This window comes from Crocodylus siamensis, chromosome 1 (genome assembly GCF_052110815.1).
Source record: "Crocodylus siamensis isolate JL-2025a chromosome 1, ASM5211081v1, whole genome shotgun sequence".
Classification (NCBI taxonomy): domain Eukaryota; kingdom Metazoa; phylum Chordata; order Crocodylia; family Crocodylidae; genus Crocodylus; species Crocodylus siamensis.
The window spans coordinates 151,424,895-151,442,160 of NC_143395.1; the positions used below are offsets into that span (position 1 = coordinate 151,424,895).

General features: G+C 42.6%; 1 protein-coding gene across 4 annotated transcripts in view; it reads left to right on the top strand.

Moving 5' to 3' along the window:
- The window catches only part of CDC42EP3 (CDC42 effector protein 3), a 41,380-nt gene extending 36,645 nt beyond the window's left edge, over positions 1–4,735 (top strand). For 3 of the 4 annotated variants that reach the window (XM_090045481.1, XM_090045493.1, XM_090045487.1), the window contains one exon: positions 2,650–4,735. In XM_090045481.1, the coding sequence (XP_089901607.1) occupies positions 2,919–3,680 (762 nt within the window). In that variant the 5' untranslated portion in view covers positions 2,650–2,918 and the 3' untranslated portion in view covers positions 3,681–4,735. The remainder of the gene's footprint in view (positions 1–2,649) is intronic. The other variant, XM_090045502.1, reaches the window with a different exon arrangement.
- The last annotated feature ends 12,531 nt before the right edge of the window (positions 4,736–17,266 follow it).

Genomic DNA, 17,266 nt, shown 5'->3' on the forward strand with positions numbered 1-17,266 from the left:
CAACTCTGGCACTTAGGATGTGTTTTATTTAAAACATAGCATGCATTATCTTGCAACTGCTCAGAAAACTTTCTGACTCATACTGCTGCTTACTGTGATCTAAATAAAACATGTCCTAAATGTAACCTGTGACATGGCGCACTGGAACAATGCAGTGACTGCAAACATTAGGACAGACAGTAAGTACCCCATGCAGCTTCCCCCCGGCCCAACAGTATGGTTCCACACTGACCCCTACTGAGGACTCTTTCGTAATGCGACTTGACAAACAAGAAGCAAAGTGATTGAATGCTGGGCATACTCTTAATGTTGATGTTACTTGTCTTTTTCATACTTAACTGATCATTGCAGGCTTAGCTAGACCTCTATTTAGAGCTCATGTCTGGCTGTTCAGATGTGAATCCAGATTTTGGGAGGGGGAATGTGAGGATGTTAAATAGAATAGAATTTGCCCATTTTTCAACCAGCAGTAGGTAGAATTGCCAACTGAGTAGGAAATAAAATAAAGTAAATGGAAGAAATCTGGACAATTATCACCATTAGCCCTGCACTCTCCCCAAGTGCCATGCTGTTCCCCTTCCCTTGCACCATCTGCTGCTCTGCTTCCTGTACCCCCTGACCAATCTACTGCTCTACTTGCTGCCCCATCTGCCACTGTGCTGCCTGTCCCCTCCCTGATCTCCTCAATGCAGGGCTATCCCTAGGGATGGGCAAGTGGGGCAGCTGCCCTGGGTCCTGCTCTTTGTGGGGCTTGTGGCTGCCACATGCTACCAGCTCCACAGTCTGGGCACTTGGCCTCACACAGGCTGATATGCCCCGGGCCCTGCACACCCCTTGCGATGGTTGTCTGTCTGCCACACACGGAAATGCTACTCATCCTGCAGGTTGGCCACCCCTGCTCTAAACAAAGAATGAGACCACCATTTTGCTTTGGTTCCTAAGAATAGAATTCTCTGTATAGTTTTGGACGTTTTGTTTAGCTAGATATAGTTCAACGGTAATGCAGTAACCTCCAAACAATGTGGTCAGTTTAGCAATTAGAAACAGAGATAAAGCATTATATTTAGCTAAAACTTCATCTTTTAAAAACACGTGTTCCCCTGTTCCGTGACCCGGAGATAGCCATCTAGCTAGGACTTCCTTTAGCATTTCATAATACTAAAACATATTTCATTTTATATAGAGGTTTGATATACAAAGCTGTATCTACCTTGCAGTGTTCTGTTGGCATAACTTTCATGAGGTTTAGAAAAGATCTTGCCCCTCAACTCCAGTAGCTAGAGGGCAAAACTCCCTTGTATGGACACAACAAAGTGGACAGAAGAAAGCTGCTGAGCCCAGAGTTAGGCACTCTAGTAATCAGCACCTGGAAATGAGAAATGAAAAGTCCTTGGAAACAAATAAGTGTTAAGTGGCAAGATATTCTATGGCTGAAAGGAAAGGCAGTCAAGGTGGTACAGGATTGTTCCAGAAGACTTTTGCTTGCACAGGGCTTCTTTGTTGGCTGTCTGCACTTCTGTGCAAAAGGCTTGAGGCATGCTGGAGAAAGTGAGGGAGTAGCCAGCGATTCTGCAGCCAAACCATAATGGCCATGGAGCCGTTCTGCTGGGACTTGATCATTTGAATAAAAAGAAGGATTTCTACTCTCTTCCCCCTCACCACCCCTCAAAACAGAGCAGCCATGAGGGGAAGAAAATACATTTATTGCAGCATCATGCAGAAGTCAGGATTTTGTATTACCGAAGGGAATAGATGTTTTCAATTCTGTAAAGCAGGAGTGGTCAACCTGAAGTATGCTTGCCACAAGTGGCATGGGCAGCCTGTGTGTGTGGCATGTGGCAGATTGGGAAGGGAACAAGCAGCCCAATGGAGAAGCACTCAGGAAGGTGCAGGGCTTAATTTGTGGCACATACAGCAAAAACCTTGGTCCTTACTGCTATAAAGGATTGTTAAAATTTAAAAATAAAGTAGTTAAAAGCAGCTTTCCAAAAATGTAGGTTTCTAATGTTCTACTGTTTTGGTTTTTTTAAGCTATTTTAAATTAGGCACTTCAAAAAGGTGGCTAATTAAATGGCTTGATTATACATGTTTTTTAAAATGAAGTTGATGATTGTTACATGTTCAATACTTGTGAAAATTGGCTGTTTTATTTGGGTACTTTCAGGTTGTCAAAATCTAGGCTATGTGATTCTGACACTGAACTTTCTTAGACCCATCTAGAGCACAGTGTATAGAGTTTTTATGCCACAGAAAAAAAATTTAAAAAGTTTCTTTTGCTGCGTTTCTGTTAAATATCAATGGTCAGATGCTACTGCCCATTGTTTAGACTAAAGATGACTGACAAAAAAGAGGAAGATCTGAGATAGTAAGGTTACCAAGTGGATGGTGCTGAGTAACTCTGTCGAAGGAACTCTAATGAACTTCAACCCGCCCTCCCCCACTTCAAAATAAAACAAAGTCAGGAAAAGGTTAGCTAGCCCTTTTTAGACTAAGCCCTTTTATCCTGTTTAATGAAGGGAAGCAACATCATAAAGCTAATCTGTAGCTGGAAATGTCAGTACCATTAATAATTTGTTTTCATAAAAAAACTAGACTGAATGAACCATGAAAAGTAAGTTAATGATAACCTGTTTTTTGTTTCCCATATAGGTTTTCTCAAGCTTTGGAAATAATAGAGCACTTGGCCACTAATACACCTGAAACCTGCATTCACACTTGAAAGGATCTGCTTTGGAGCCCATCGCATTTCCTAATCCCAAAATTCTTTCCAACAGGGGAAAAAAAAGGACTTTGTATGAGAGGAATCTAAGATAATAATGTGACACAGAGTACCCGGAAAGTCTGTTGAAGAAGAAGGACTAGTACTTATTAGGTGGCTTTCTCTTTTGGAAAAGACCACCTTCAAGTCAACAGACAAAATGCCAGCTAAGACCCCCATCTACCTGAAAGCTGCCAACAATAAGAAAGGAAAGAAATTCAGACTAAGGGATATCTTGTCCCCTGATATGATCAGTCCTCCACTTGGAGACTTTCGCCACACCATCCACATTGGAAAAGAGGGACAACATGATGTTTTTGGGGACATCTCCTTCCTGCAAGGAAATTATGAGCTGTTACCTGGGAATGAAGGAAAAACAAGAGTTGGCCAGTTTGGTGAATTCTTCAGGGCAAACAGCACCTCTGACTCCATGTTTACAGAAACTCCTTCACCAGTGCTCAAAAATGCTATTTCACTTCCTGCAATTGGTGGTTCTCAAGCCCTTATGTTGCCCTTACTGTCACCAGTGACATTCAGTTCAAAGCAAGACTCGTTCAGGCCATCAAGGAATCCTCGACTCAGTTGTGAGCCAGTAATGGAAGAAAAATTGCAGGAGCAAAGCAAACAGTCAGAGGACAGGGAAACGTACAAAGATGCTGATGTGTGGGAGCAAAGTGGTTCTACATCACATTATACTAATGGCAGAGACAGTCATTCATCCAGCCTTTCTGAACGATGCACTGATTGGCAAACAGTTGATTTATTTGAAGATAGTCCGCTTTCGTGTGAACTAACCAAGACGGAGACCAAGTCTGAAGACTCCCTTTCAGATCTTGCAGGCTCTCTTCTTTCATTGCAACTTGACCTTGGACCTTCGCTTCTGGATGAGGTCCTCAATGTAATGGACAAAAATAAATTGTAGAACTGGTACCTTGTTGTTTCTATATAAAATGATTAATAAAAAAGAAACCATAACCGAAGAGTACTGAAGAATAAATATATAAAAATATCAGCTGTATTTGCAGTTGTTTGACGGGTTTTCTAAAAATATTCTTAAAATACTATTTTTTTACCTATTGTTTTTCATGATTTTTACTACAGCAAGTGTCTCATAGCAAGAGGATAAATTTTAATGAAAAAATTTCAGCAAACATGAAATGTTTTCAAAGACCAGTATTAGCTGTCAGAACTTAAGGAATATACTTCGGGGATACTACTACTTGTGACCATTAGTTTAGTTCACTTTTAGGAGCTTTTGATCATTGAAGAATCTGTAAGCATTAGACAGGAGATTTTTAAGGTAAATAATAAATATTTCAACATTACTTTACATTGTAGGCCTCTCTTTAGTACATTAAACTGTCTTTAGTTCCATTTTCTGTTTTCGCTGCACTGTAACTAGCTCTTCAGTGTTAAACTATTGCTTTGTGTTCAAATGTGAACAACTCGAGGGTTTTCTTTTCAAATGTATTTGGCCAGATTCTCAGCTGCTATAAATCAGCATATACCTATTTACACCTCTTGAGGACTTGGCCCTGTAGCTATATATGAAAGCATAAACCATCCGTTGCAAACAGGTAAGACAAGCAAAACATAACTGTTAAATTATTTTGAAATTTAAAATATATATTTTGTGCATAGTTTGGCGCTTTACTGCAGAGTCTACATTTACAGATACAGTATCTCATTGAAATAGTTGCTTGACTTTATTGGAGATCCTCTTAAAATTGTATATTTGTGTGTTTTGATAAAAATATGTATTTATACTTCTCGCTTTTTTTCCTTCAATTATTGCCACAAATGCTTAAACTTGCAACTGATTTGTTTTAAATACCTTTAAAAAGAAGGCACTGGTTATTCACAATGCTTGTGTTGCATGCTGCAACATCCAATATTTTGGAAAGTGTGGATCCTTTACAGTAAAGACATGAACTGCATAGATATGTTGTGCAATACAATAAAGAATAAATGTTTAAATTGCAGTGTCTTTTGTGATTAAGTGTACAACTCTGAGTTGAAATTCTGGTTCTGACTCTCCATTGTGTTAGACCAGCTGTATGCTATGGTGGAGTTATGCTATTATAAAATGAGTAATGCTGCAGAGTCAGCTTGATTACATGTCTTTGTTTTTAACTTTAGAGACTGAAGTTAGTTAATTTAAATGAGAATGTTGGTTATTTCTTGGCTAACTACAAGAAGGCAGTTGAAAGATCTATGTAGTGAGCTCTGACATACAAGCTGAAATCTTGACTTTCTGCTCAGTAGAGGGTAGAAAACGAAATTTGAAATAAAGGTGTTACTTTTCAAAACTTCCAGAACAGAAACAATTTGTGCTGCTTTTCTTGCCCAGAAAGTCTTTCCCCAAACCAATTGCTATGTCTAATCTAACCCCCAGCAGCAGCTGAGTGGGGCCCTAACCAGTATCCCATTGACCTCCAAGAATGGAGATAGGATCTTCCTTTGGTTGCAAAATGCATGTCCACTTAGGGTGCTTACACAAGTTGCATTTTAAGTGTGATTGGGCACTTTACAGCTGTGACATAACACATGTGCATGTCTGCAAAGTGCTTTCAAAATGGCTGATTATGCAAAAAATTAACCCTGGTCAAATTGGGTATTAGATGAAGGTGCTTTAAAGCAGACTGCCTTAGGGAACATGTGTTCCCTCCAGGATTCATTTTTTCATGCTTTGCGGGGCTGTCAGCGGGGAAGGGGAAAGGAGCAGAAAGCAGCTGCTGGCTGCTTTGTCTGGCTGGAGCTCGGGGGTGGGGGTGGAACAGAGCACCTTCACCTCATGGGCAGGGGGTTAGGGAAGGGAGCCCCCCCCCCTTGCCTCATGGGGCAGGCCCAGCTCCCTCCAATACCCTAGCTGGGGGGCCTGCAATGCAAAAGCACTCCATCCTAGCACCCCACCCCCTCCAGCTCCGGCCAGGAAAAGCAACCAGCAGCTGTCTGCTGCTGCCTCCCACTCTCCCTCCCTCCCCTGCTGACAGCTTTGGTGTCTGTAGGGGTAGGGGGTTGCTGGTGGGGTGGTGTAGTAGTTCAGCCTCTTTGGAGGCTGTCCCAAGTCCTCATCTAGTGTCTAATCCACTGGTGCATCCTTTCTTTTCCCGTTATGGCCCTCCTGGAAAACTGTTGCAGACCACGTACTGACAGTCTCTCAATTCTGAGACTCTAAAGAACGGGGATTGGGAAGCATGTTTGGGATGGACTGGAGGAGGTTTTTGCTCTCCTGGGTAATAGGCAGGTAAGTAGGAGTTGGTTGGTTGGGGTGGAGTTTTAGTTTTGGGTTACTTGGTGGATCTAGTGTTATTTCCTATCTTGTAGTTATAGGTCGTTTCCTTTAAGCTACCCAGAGCCTTCTTGGGTAGCGGGAGATGGAGATCTAAATAGCAATAACCAATCAATTCAGCCATAGCACATTAGAAAGGTGCAGTTGTATAGGAGATAATTCCCCTGTCCATTTTGCTGAACTCCAAATGCATTCTGTTACGTTTTATCAGTTCTTTTTGGTAGCTTGTGCTCAAAATGCTGAACTGGTGACACCCTATGGATCGTGAAGTTGCAACCTTGATGGCAAGCATAAAGGACTGAGCTGTAAGGAGGAAAAACTACTTTCAAAGCATGTCTGCTGTTGAAGCAGAAGGTGAGGAAGTTGTCTTTATTTTCTTTCCAATCTCCCCTGCATAAAAGTTTCTTTAATAGCACCTGGAAGTTGGATCCTTGAATATCTTAGGTTTGCCAAGCCCAAGTGTAAGATTTGCAGTACTTTAAAAACCCTGAAGTACCTGGATTAAATCTTTAATGCAGCCTGCTGTAAAATACCAGTTCTCTCTGATTTCAGCTGACGTTGCACTTGTCACAAGATTGCATCACTGGAGTGGCTTGAAATGGGGACATTCCAGTCCACAGGGAATTCTGCCATTTAAAAAAATAAAACACTACAATTTGAGGGAATTTGAGTTTTTATTCCAAATTTTCAATGGAAGAGAAATTCCAAAAAAGTCCTGAAACCTGGGAGAGCACAACTCGGTGCAGGTGTCTCAAGAGAATCTAAAATCTGGAGCCATGAGGGTTTCATAGATTTCATAGATTTCACAGACATCAGGGCTGGAAGGGACCTCGGGAGATCATCGAGTCCAGCCCCCTGCCCAAAGGGCAGGAAGTCAGCTGGGGTCATAGGATCCCAGCAAGATAAGCATCCAATTTACTCTTGAAGGTGTTCAATATAGGTGCTTGAACCACCTCCGCTGGCAGACTGTTCCAGACCTTGGGGGCTCGGACAGTAAAGAAATTCTTCCTTATGTCCAGCCTGAAACGGTTTTGCAGGAGTTTGTGACCGTTCGACCTCGTCATCCCTTGGGGCGCTCTGGTGAACAGACGTTCCCCCAGATCCTGGTGGTCATCCCTGATAAACTTATAGGTGGCCATCAGATCATCCCTGAGCCTATGCTTTTCCAGGCTAAAGAGTCCCATGGCTCTCAGCCTATCAGCACTTGAGAATTCAGCTTTAAAAAAAAGCTGAATTGGTGGTGGTGGTGGGTTGTTGGTGTCCTGAGTCTATGGAAGAATTCAGTTGCCTCAGAGCCATGGAAACTGGAAGCCCAAGTTCCCAAGCAGCTCCCTGTGCAGCATGACAGTAGACTGGGTGAAATTGCATGAAAAGCTCAAAGCTCACTGAAACTAATGTTTCCATAAACTGGTGTCAACAAAATACTACTTTGTTAGAAAACTCCTGGCCAGCTCTAGTTATCAGTATATTTGTTTGAACTTGGCCTCTTCCATTTATAACCTTTTTGGGTATTTTGCCTTGCCGTTATGTGTAAAGGTTCAAAGTGGTTCTGGGGGATTCCTGGGATAAATGATTGCCTGCAAATGCAGGAGACTTGACTCAATGGCCCAGAAGACCTCTTACAATCCTCTGTTCCGAAATACCAGAGGCCCCAACTCTCTACTGCCCTGTGCCTTGCACTGTCCTTTACACCAGTATGAGCTGGATGCAGAGTGCCACCATTCTGCTTTGTAAATGACTGGTATAAATATTTGTGTGTGCAACAGCACAATAGCACAGCTGAGCCCAGAGGATCTAAGAAATTATTTACTGCACTGAGGAATGTCTTGTGATCTGAGTAATACCAGGTGTGAAGGCAGAATTCATTTCATGGTCTTTTTGCAAGAGAGCTTGGCACTAGGTTTAGGGTTGGGAGGCCTTGCTTCAGTTGGAACTGGACAGTTTCCACAGATGAGAGAAATGGGTTAGGGCAAATGTTTTGGCTGCATGGGAGGATCTAGCAGCCAGGATGTAAGTCAGGCATGTCACTGCAAGGTTGTTTTGAGGAGGTTGGTAAATACCTTGGGGGTATAGGGTTAAGATGGAGTACTTGTTAGAGAAGGTAGAAGATCACCAAGCAGCCCTTTGAAATGACAAATATAAATAATCCAGCTTACAAGTGTTACAAAGAGACCATTGTGCTATGTATGGCTGAGCCAAATAGAGCTAGGATGACGCAGAAGTGGGGAGAGATGGATGCACACTGGACTCTCAGAATTGATTCCAAGGAAAGCAATTAACAATCTTTGTAAGCAAATTAACTTGATAGGCAGTGGCTTAACTCTGCTTGGTTTGCATCTATTTACTTTTCACATGAACATTAAGCCTGTTAGTACATCTGTTTCCTATGAGCATTTTCATTTTATATCTTTTTAAATATTTCCTGAATCCAAAAGTAAGACTGTCTGTCAGTTATTGCTTCTCCTCATTGATTTTTATAAGCACTAGAAAATTGAGGAAGTACTTAATATTTTCTGTTTATTTTTCTAACGCTGTAAGGTTATTTTTCCTTTGAATTTTTTTTTTAAAGCTGAATTCTCAAGTGCTGGAAATCAGCACAGCTCCTGTCAAAATGAATAGACATTGATTCACTCCAAGTGCAGATATCAAGCATGGCATTGACAAAACCCAGGTGAGTGCTCAGCTTACTTTCTTTTTTCTGTTGCTACCCTGAGACACTTTGTGTCTGTGATTCTTGAGTATGGTGCCATGAAATCCTTTAAGGGCATTGCAGGGTGCTATGCAACATGAGTAGTGTTAAGTACAAGTTATGTATAGGTGCTTGCACAAGATAAACCCAGAGATTTCAAGTAGGAATCCATGGGCACCTATACACAAGCAGTGAGGCTGCTCCAACACACTGTAACTATATGTGATGGGGGCGATGCCCTGAAGGAAAACTTACCTCAAAGGGAAGAGCTCCTGAACCGGCAGGCTATAGCTGAAAACTGGAAGTCCAATGGGAGGGAGCGGCAGAGAAAAACGCCACGGCAACAAAAGAGGGAAATAAAAAAAGACATAAGAGGTCCAGGAAGAGCTGGGGTCAGCTCCAGCCTTGGCACAGACCTGCTTTATTATGGCTTGCCGACGCCGATTCACCACCCATCCCCTTAGGGCAGAGGTAAGAGCTCTGCTGGGAGCAGAGTCAGGATGACTGTAAATGAGGTTTCTGGTGGGGCCAGAAGAGCCCCAAGGAAGGAGCTCCAGAGAGGAGCAGTGGTGGCTGCCCCAGGAGGGGGCACATGGAGAAGGGAAAAGCCTGCAAGGGCCAAGGGACATACCTGAAGAGGAGGTGTGGATCCCGGACACCTCCAGACATGATTGGACGGCCAAGGACCCTGCAAAAGGAAAAGAAAGCCAGGAGTCCGGGCCAAAGTAACCACATAACAGAGAAGCAAGAACATCCCTGGCAACAAGGTAACCCAGGGATAACAAGGACCACAAGCCAATCTTTGCTATGGCTGGGAGCTCAGGCCAAATGAGGGTCATACCCTGTTTTCCTTTAAGGTCAAAAGACCAAGACAAAAAAATGATTACTATAGCTCACCTTAGAGATGAGTAGAAAATAACATCTTAAGGTTGGCGTAAGGTGGGACGTAGGGGAGGTGGAAACTGGATAAGCCTGGTTACGGAAGACCCCAGGGAACGTGGGACGTAACATTCTACTCCCAGTAATAACTTACTTTTCCATCGATGACATGGCAGGTGGCAATCCCCTGAAAGCCTTCCAAAGCAAATACTTCAACACCAAACTGTCCGGATCCCAGCAAAACGGCGAAACCTGAGAGGTCCCTAAGAGCTAGGCGTATGAGCAAACACCATGGGAACTTTATACTATAGCATGTTGAAACAGACTCAAGTAATAGAGTCTGCTGGAGCATGGTGATTACTGCACTCCAGCAGCCTCCAGCATCTCATGTACCAGCGTCATTCAAACTTTAGATGAAGCACTCCCACCACCATTTTGAAGCGTAGGTATGCTGATACACAAGACTCTCCAGGTGCTTTAATTACAGTGGCTCTCAGAACCATTCCAATTAAAGTAACCCCCCATCCTCCCAGAACCAGATCTATAAACACCTCGTGTCAAAATCATTCTGACATGTGCTCTTTCAGAGTTTTTTGCCACAGAAGAATTGCTCTGTTCTTTTTCTGTAGTTAATAAATTAATGAAAGCTCAGGACTGGCATCTGAGATGTATGTCTTGAGTCTAGAACAGTTGAGAATCACTCCTTTATGTGACTTTTTCCCCTGATTATCCTAGAAAAAAAAGTTACTTAATTTTGCATTTACTAAATTCAAACTATAATGACTTGGCAGAGGTGCATTTGACTGTTCCCTTTTGTTCCATGAACCCTAGTCGGAATCCAAAGAAATGAACCGTACTTTGGAAACTTTCTTTTTCCAAACCAGGGTCTGGTATATTTCTGTGAATAAGACTTTTTTTTTTTTTCTTTTTACCTGAGAGACCAGGAAGCCAATTTCTGCCTTTACTTACTTAGAAATAAATACCATGGAAGTCAGCATGCATTGTATGTATCCTATTGAACTTGACTCACAGACAAATGCTAGACTTTTAGGTCAAACCTTACTTGCTTCATTTATTCATGAATACTGTGTATTCCAGAGACACTGGGTTGTTACCTCTAATTACAGAGAAAAGTCAAGTAATTAAAGGGCTCCTATTTTTCTGTCTCTCTATAGACAAGAAGGAAAACCTGAAAAGCTGCACAGCCTCACCTCTTCCAGAACTTGCAAAAGCCCAACCAAAAGGAACAAAATCTGTGGTTGGAGAATGGGGTGAGCAGACAGGAAACAGCTGCTTTCCATGAGTTGTCACCCCACCAACCCCACAAGGTCCTGAGTCAGTATTCCCTTTTGTATGGTCAGCTTTCATGGCATTGAAACTTTTGCCACTCCCTCTCAAAGGAGACAGTTGTAGAGACAGTGACCATTTGGAGGGGCATTTCTGGGCTAGGGACAGACATTACACACAAACTGATTTAAGTGGTCAGAAACTGGTTTAAACCTGTAACAGAACAAATGTTCAGTGCACATAAACCAATTTGAAAATGGCTGAAACCAGTTTGAGATAAACCTGGTTGAATGTATCATCAGACTTAGCTGGTTTAACCCAAATCAGTTTATGCAATGTCTGTCCCAGACCCTTTGCTGGTTTAAGTTAAATCAGATTCCCCCAGCATCCTGGCATGCTCTCGGGGCTGAGCTGTCTGCTTCACAGCAGAGCTAGCCACTTCCCTTTTCTCCCTGGCAGAGACTTGCAGACACAGCAGAGTCTGCTGGCTTTCCCGTGGCTCCCCCTCCCCCCTGCTGCTTAAGCAGAGATCCCTTCCTCCTCTTTCCCACAGCACAGACCTTAGCCAGCATGTGGTATGCTAGCTAATACGGCATAGGGCAGATAGGACTGTGTCCACATAGGGCTTTTTGGAGCTAATCAATAGCTAGGCTGGTAATGTCCCTGCATTCCTTCCTTTGGAAAAAGCTTTTTACGAAGAGCTTGAACTAATGAGCGAGGTTTTGTTTTCTGATAGGGTGCTAAATACTGATAACAGAGCTGATAGATGCTCTGTTATCAAGGAGTTGTTGGGGGGGAACGGACTCCTCCCTCCCTCCCTCTCTCCCTAATCACAGCGTTGTGACAGGGCCTGACCACACCCCGCCTCAGCTCAGCCCTGTAGAAGGGAAGGGAGAGCTGCTCTAGCACCCCCTGGCTTCTAGCCTGAGCCACTGCAGGCATGTGCCAGCATTTTTTTTCAGTCCAGAGGGGATGTCTGTACGGTTACACAGTGATTTGCAGACTAACCTGCAAGGATTGAATCAATTCAGGCTCAGGCTTTTTGAATGACTGTCCCTAGCCCTGAAGAGACATTCCCTCATAGCTCTGAAGGCAGCATTGTCTTTTTATTATGTTTGTACACTTCCTAGCACAATGGGCAGGGGTGGTCTTGGTCAATGATTAGGAATCCTGTGCACTAGCAAAGTACAACTCATTAGCACAAATACAACAGGGGAGACATATGGGGAATGATTCCCAAGGGTAGCCACGCTCTATTTGGTAAAGGCCCCAGCATGGAGAGAGCAGCTTTGTCCCTTCCCTGTTCTGACAGTGGGCTTGCCACCAGCTGCTTGTTGTCTCACTTCAGAGTTAATTTTAATTTGGATAATTCCATAGAGAATGAGGGCCATGCTCCTTGCTTTGGTATGCAATGAATAGATTTCAAGTCTCATATGATTCCTATATTTTTCATCATCCAGCTGCAGATATGGCTAGTGCTAGGAAAAAATGTGCCAACAATAATATTTGAGGAATCACTTTTGTGCTGCCTCAGTTCTTGGGCAACTGAAGTACAACGTATCTTCCTTAAAAGAATCAACACATTTCCTGCATCTTCTTTATTAAGGCATGTAATGCCCACCAGGACATGTCAGAATCTGAAACAAGGGCTTAAAATGCTAACTCTTACAGAGTTACTTTCCTTGCTCAATCTTTTATATTTAAAATGTGGATTGTTTGGGGCTTTCCCCCAGTATTAGGAATTCTTATTTATTTTGCAGGTTACTTCGAGATGTAATAAGTACCTTCTGTTTCTAATTGGTGCACGTCAGTATTTACCTCATCACGCAAAACTTGTTTTGCTTTCCTTGAGCAGGCAGCCTGCTTCAGGAAGGTTGAGGTGGAAAAATCATACAAGGACACATTTTTTCCCATGATTTCCAGTATATGATAGTATCTCCTGCACTGGAACAACTGTGAGAACAGCCTTACTCATGGTATTTCTATTTCTGATCCTGGCCAGTATCCACACATATTTACCCTTGCTGGTTTAGGTATGTATGTCTAATTATCAAATATTTTCTAAATGCAGAAAAGCTTCAAGTCGGTTCCTATTTTATCTGAATTGCTTTTCCCTAGCAACTTTAAGATGGAGCCAGAGACCTGACGAGATGAATTCAGAAGCTGAATTACAGCTTGCCCAATGCCACAAGAGTACTGTATTTTGTTAACCTTTTATTTCAAGCTCAAGCTACAATCTTAACTGGACAATGTTTGATGCAAACTGCCCTGAGCCATGTCTTCTCTGGCAGTGTTTAAGAAATGCCCCTAATAGTGCAGTGACTCAACTGATGCTATCAGTGGTCATAATGTCACAGCATTTTCCACACTAAGAATCTCATGCTGCTTAGCTTGGTGGAGTTGCCAGTGTATGGGAGTAATAGCTAGAGATCTTTCTATGACTGTCAAGGTAGGTAATAAGGTGAAGAGATGACATGCTGATGAAAGCAGAGGGAGAGAAAAGGTGGCCTCATGGTTATGGCAGGAAATTTGGGTATCTGACCTTATGCCTTGGCTTTGCTACAGACTTTCCATACGGCCTTAGGTAGATGACTTAGTCACCCTGGACGTTTGCAAACATAAAAAAACCCACCCCAAAAATGGCACTTTAAACTTGACTCATTACCACACCAAGCACCATGCATGCCCAGAAGAGGCAGCACATTACTTCAACCTGGCTCATCCACATCTGTAAAGACTTTAGTGAGGCTTTTTTGGAACTTTTATCTAATAGCTGATTGACTCAGCTTTAGCTAAAAGTGCCAAAAAACCCCACTGAGGCACCCAATCTTTACAGATGCTGCAAAGCTAGGTTGAAGTAACACTGCTTTTTCCAGGAAAGTGGGGGGTTTTGTTTTTATTATCTGCAAGCAGCCCCAGTAACCAAGTTCATTGCTGCTGAAATGGAAAACCGTCTTTTTTACTACCTTTGTCCAGTCTGCTAAGATCTGCAGGGCAATTGTTTTCTTGAGTCTGATCTGTGACCATGCCCACTCTTTAGCATCACAGAACCTAGACCTTAGCTGGTATCTAAGGGTGGAAAGAGAATATTACCTTTCATTGCCTTTGTCTGTTTGAGTGGCTTTTGTGCTTCCATAAATACTTTTACAGTGGCATAAAGTCCAAGAAGACAAATGAGCATGCCCCTTGTGTTACAAATGCCCCATATTTGTGACACACAGGTGGTATTAATTTATGCCCCTATTTAGCAGTGGAAGTCTGCTTGCTGCCCACTCTCTAGTCATCCCAGTGGGTGCTCTGGGGGGTCAGAGGGGCCTGATCCTGCAACCTGGGAATTCTCATGCAGGATTGGCCTCTCGGGCAGCCCTGGAGTGTCTGTGTGGCTTTCCCTCTTAAAGACACATCCTGGGGATCCTCTATCAACAGGGGAAACTGGGGTCCTCCACTTGCAGAATGCATCCCTGGGATTTCTGCGGTATATCTTTATAAGTAGGGAAAGTTGGGATTTCCCCCTGCTTACACAAATGTACTCCTAAGACGTGACCTGAAGATTCCCAGGGTTGCATCTCTGTAAGAGAAGAAAGCCGAGCAGGAGCTCTTATGGCTTGAGGGACCCTGTCCTGCATGGGAATGCCCAGGATATGCAGGACTGGGCCCTTCAAGCTCCAGGAGAACACTTCACCCATTGTCCTGTTACATCAATAGGCAAGACAATTAGTGATGTGTGTTTCACACAAGGAAACAACCCAGCACAGCTAACCCACTTAATTTGACAACATCTATTTCTAGCCTATGACCTACTAAAATGCCATAATACAGTAGTTACTCTGCTATGATACAGATACAAAGCTAAAACAAGTTCCTATGTTTTATGGATTCTATGAAGTGGCCATTGTACAAGTTTAAACATGGCATTTATGTATATTTTTGTGTAGAATTCCTGCATCATGGCAATCTGCTACTGATGGAAATAATCAGCGTTTTTTTAAAACAGACCAGGCCTTCTCCTTAGAGTCTGAAATATTACTTGTGGTGGGGCAGTTCTGAGGGGTCAACTGAAAAGAGGGCAAGGTAGGAGGATTTAAGAAATCTAATATTTTTGTGTAACAAGCAAAGTAATTGCCTTAAGTTTTGCCCATTTGCTTATTATTTGTTGTCTCCTTTTTAAAGAGTACAGGGTATGTGTTATCTCATGACTGGAAAGCAGTTAGAATGTCCTGAGTGTCGATGCAAGTCAAACAATAATTGAACCGATTCCCAATAGCAGTGTATTCAACACGCTAACAGTGTGACACTCCCTGTACCATGTCATGATAATACAGACATCAGGGGAAGGTCAAATTTAGGCCAGTTCAATTAAGTGTGAACAGGTGCCTCCAGACCACCATGAAATAACTATCTGGTTAAGCCACTCTAATGGGGTTTGAGGCATTCACTTCCATCTGTGTGTGTAACTTTAAACCATCCTGCAGCAACAGGTCTTAAATCAGGCTGCTTGACACAGCCACCCCTACATTATCTTTCAGTTATAAAAATAAAGCTGTTAACTATTTTATCCTGACAATAGCCTGGATTTTCCTTTGCTGCAGCAACACAGAGGGAGGAACCGCTATGGAAGAGCTGGGTGGGTGGAATCCTTTTCTCAAATCACTTAATTAGGATGGCTAAGAATTATTCCACATGATGTGGAGCAAGGCATGGGACAGACATCCAAAACCTGTAGCTCTTCATCAATCTGCAGGAGCCTGCGACCTTCTATACCAAGGCCCTGTGCCTCCATACCAGCTCTGGACTCCAGTGGAGGCACACAGCCACGGACTTCTGAGGGCAGTGGCTGCCCCTGGACTTACTCAGGAGGTTCGGTTGTCTTGGAAGCTCAGAGCCCTGTCCCTTCGGAGGGTCCCACCGAATGTGAAGTTCTGGCCCGTTCATTTCACTCCACACAAAGTACAAATGGAGCAAGCCAGGACTGTGCAGGAACCTGCCTCATTTCCTACACACCAAGTTTTTCAATATGCCAGCATACAAAGTACAAGGTCCCCATGTTTAATTTCATAATATTGCTTCATGTACATATATTATGCAATCTGCCTTCAAGTTTAAACATTGCTTTATTAAACCCCCCACCCTGACCACTAGTACTTTGTATTTGCAAGGACCATTCTGAAAACTTCCTTCCTCTGTTCAATCAAAACTACCATTCAACAGATGCTCAAAGACACTGCATCGCAAACTGGCTAGTAGCAAAGGTGAAGAATGGAAGCTGGGCCTCTTGAGTGTCAGTCAGGCCCTTGGCCAATGGATTATATTCAAGTTATAATTACATATGTTAGGATAAAATATACAGGCATTTACAAAATGTATGCTATATTAATTTGCATCCCACACTGGAGTCTACTAAGTTGTGTGAAGGATACACCAGTTCAGGGTTTGGTCCAGCACATTAGGATTCAAACATGCTCCCAAACATTAACAGATCCTAAGATATGCTGTTCAATTTGGAAATGTTTGTTCACATTTCATGAGAATTCTTTTAGTATGCTGTGAACACTTCTTCCCTTTTTAGGAAATCTCTTTAGAGATGCACTTCAACTGTCTAGCAAAAAGTTTATCCTTGTCAAGCAGTGATATGTACAATTGTACTTGTACATAGTTATTTTTGCAGGGGAGGGGGCTTTCTGTAAATAATTCCCTTATAGGGGAAAATGAATCAATTTGCAGTGCAGAGTACCATTAGTTTTCATTCACAGAAGGTGGATATGTGATGGTTTCTGCATATTGTACCTGCTTGCTGAAATTCAATATACTTTACAAGCTCTGCCTCCAAGAAATTTATAATAAAATTATCACCCACCACATCCCCGTCACACACCTGCCAAGTCTTTTCATTTGTATAAGCAAAGCCTTTCCACATGAAGGATTTTGAGGACATATTAACCTGAAAGGTTCTGCTTTCATATTGCTCTTTAGCAACTTGCTGAATAATCCATTTTGAATGCACTTTCTTTATTAAAGTCCATATTTCAAGTAAACTAACCTTCCCTGTTCTCTTAAGATATTTATCTAATTATGAAATGCTGAAGAAGAGGTTGGACAGGCATCTATCTGGGATGATTTTAGAACAGCAGTTTTCACAGATTGTTTTCTAAATTCTCAAGCTCTGTAACAGACCTGGTCCAAAGCTACATGATATCAATACTACTCTGTGAAGTTTTCCTTGTGGAATATCCTTCACGTCATTTCTGCATCAGAGTGGGGTTGGATCCTGTGGAATGAACAGGGAAGTTTCACGTATAAAATATGAGGATCCCTCAGGTCTAAATGGGTATCAGGAAATCCTCTAGAGGTCAAGGCTATTCAC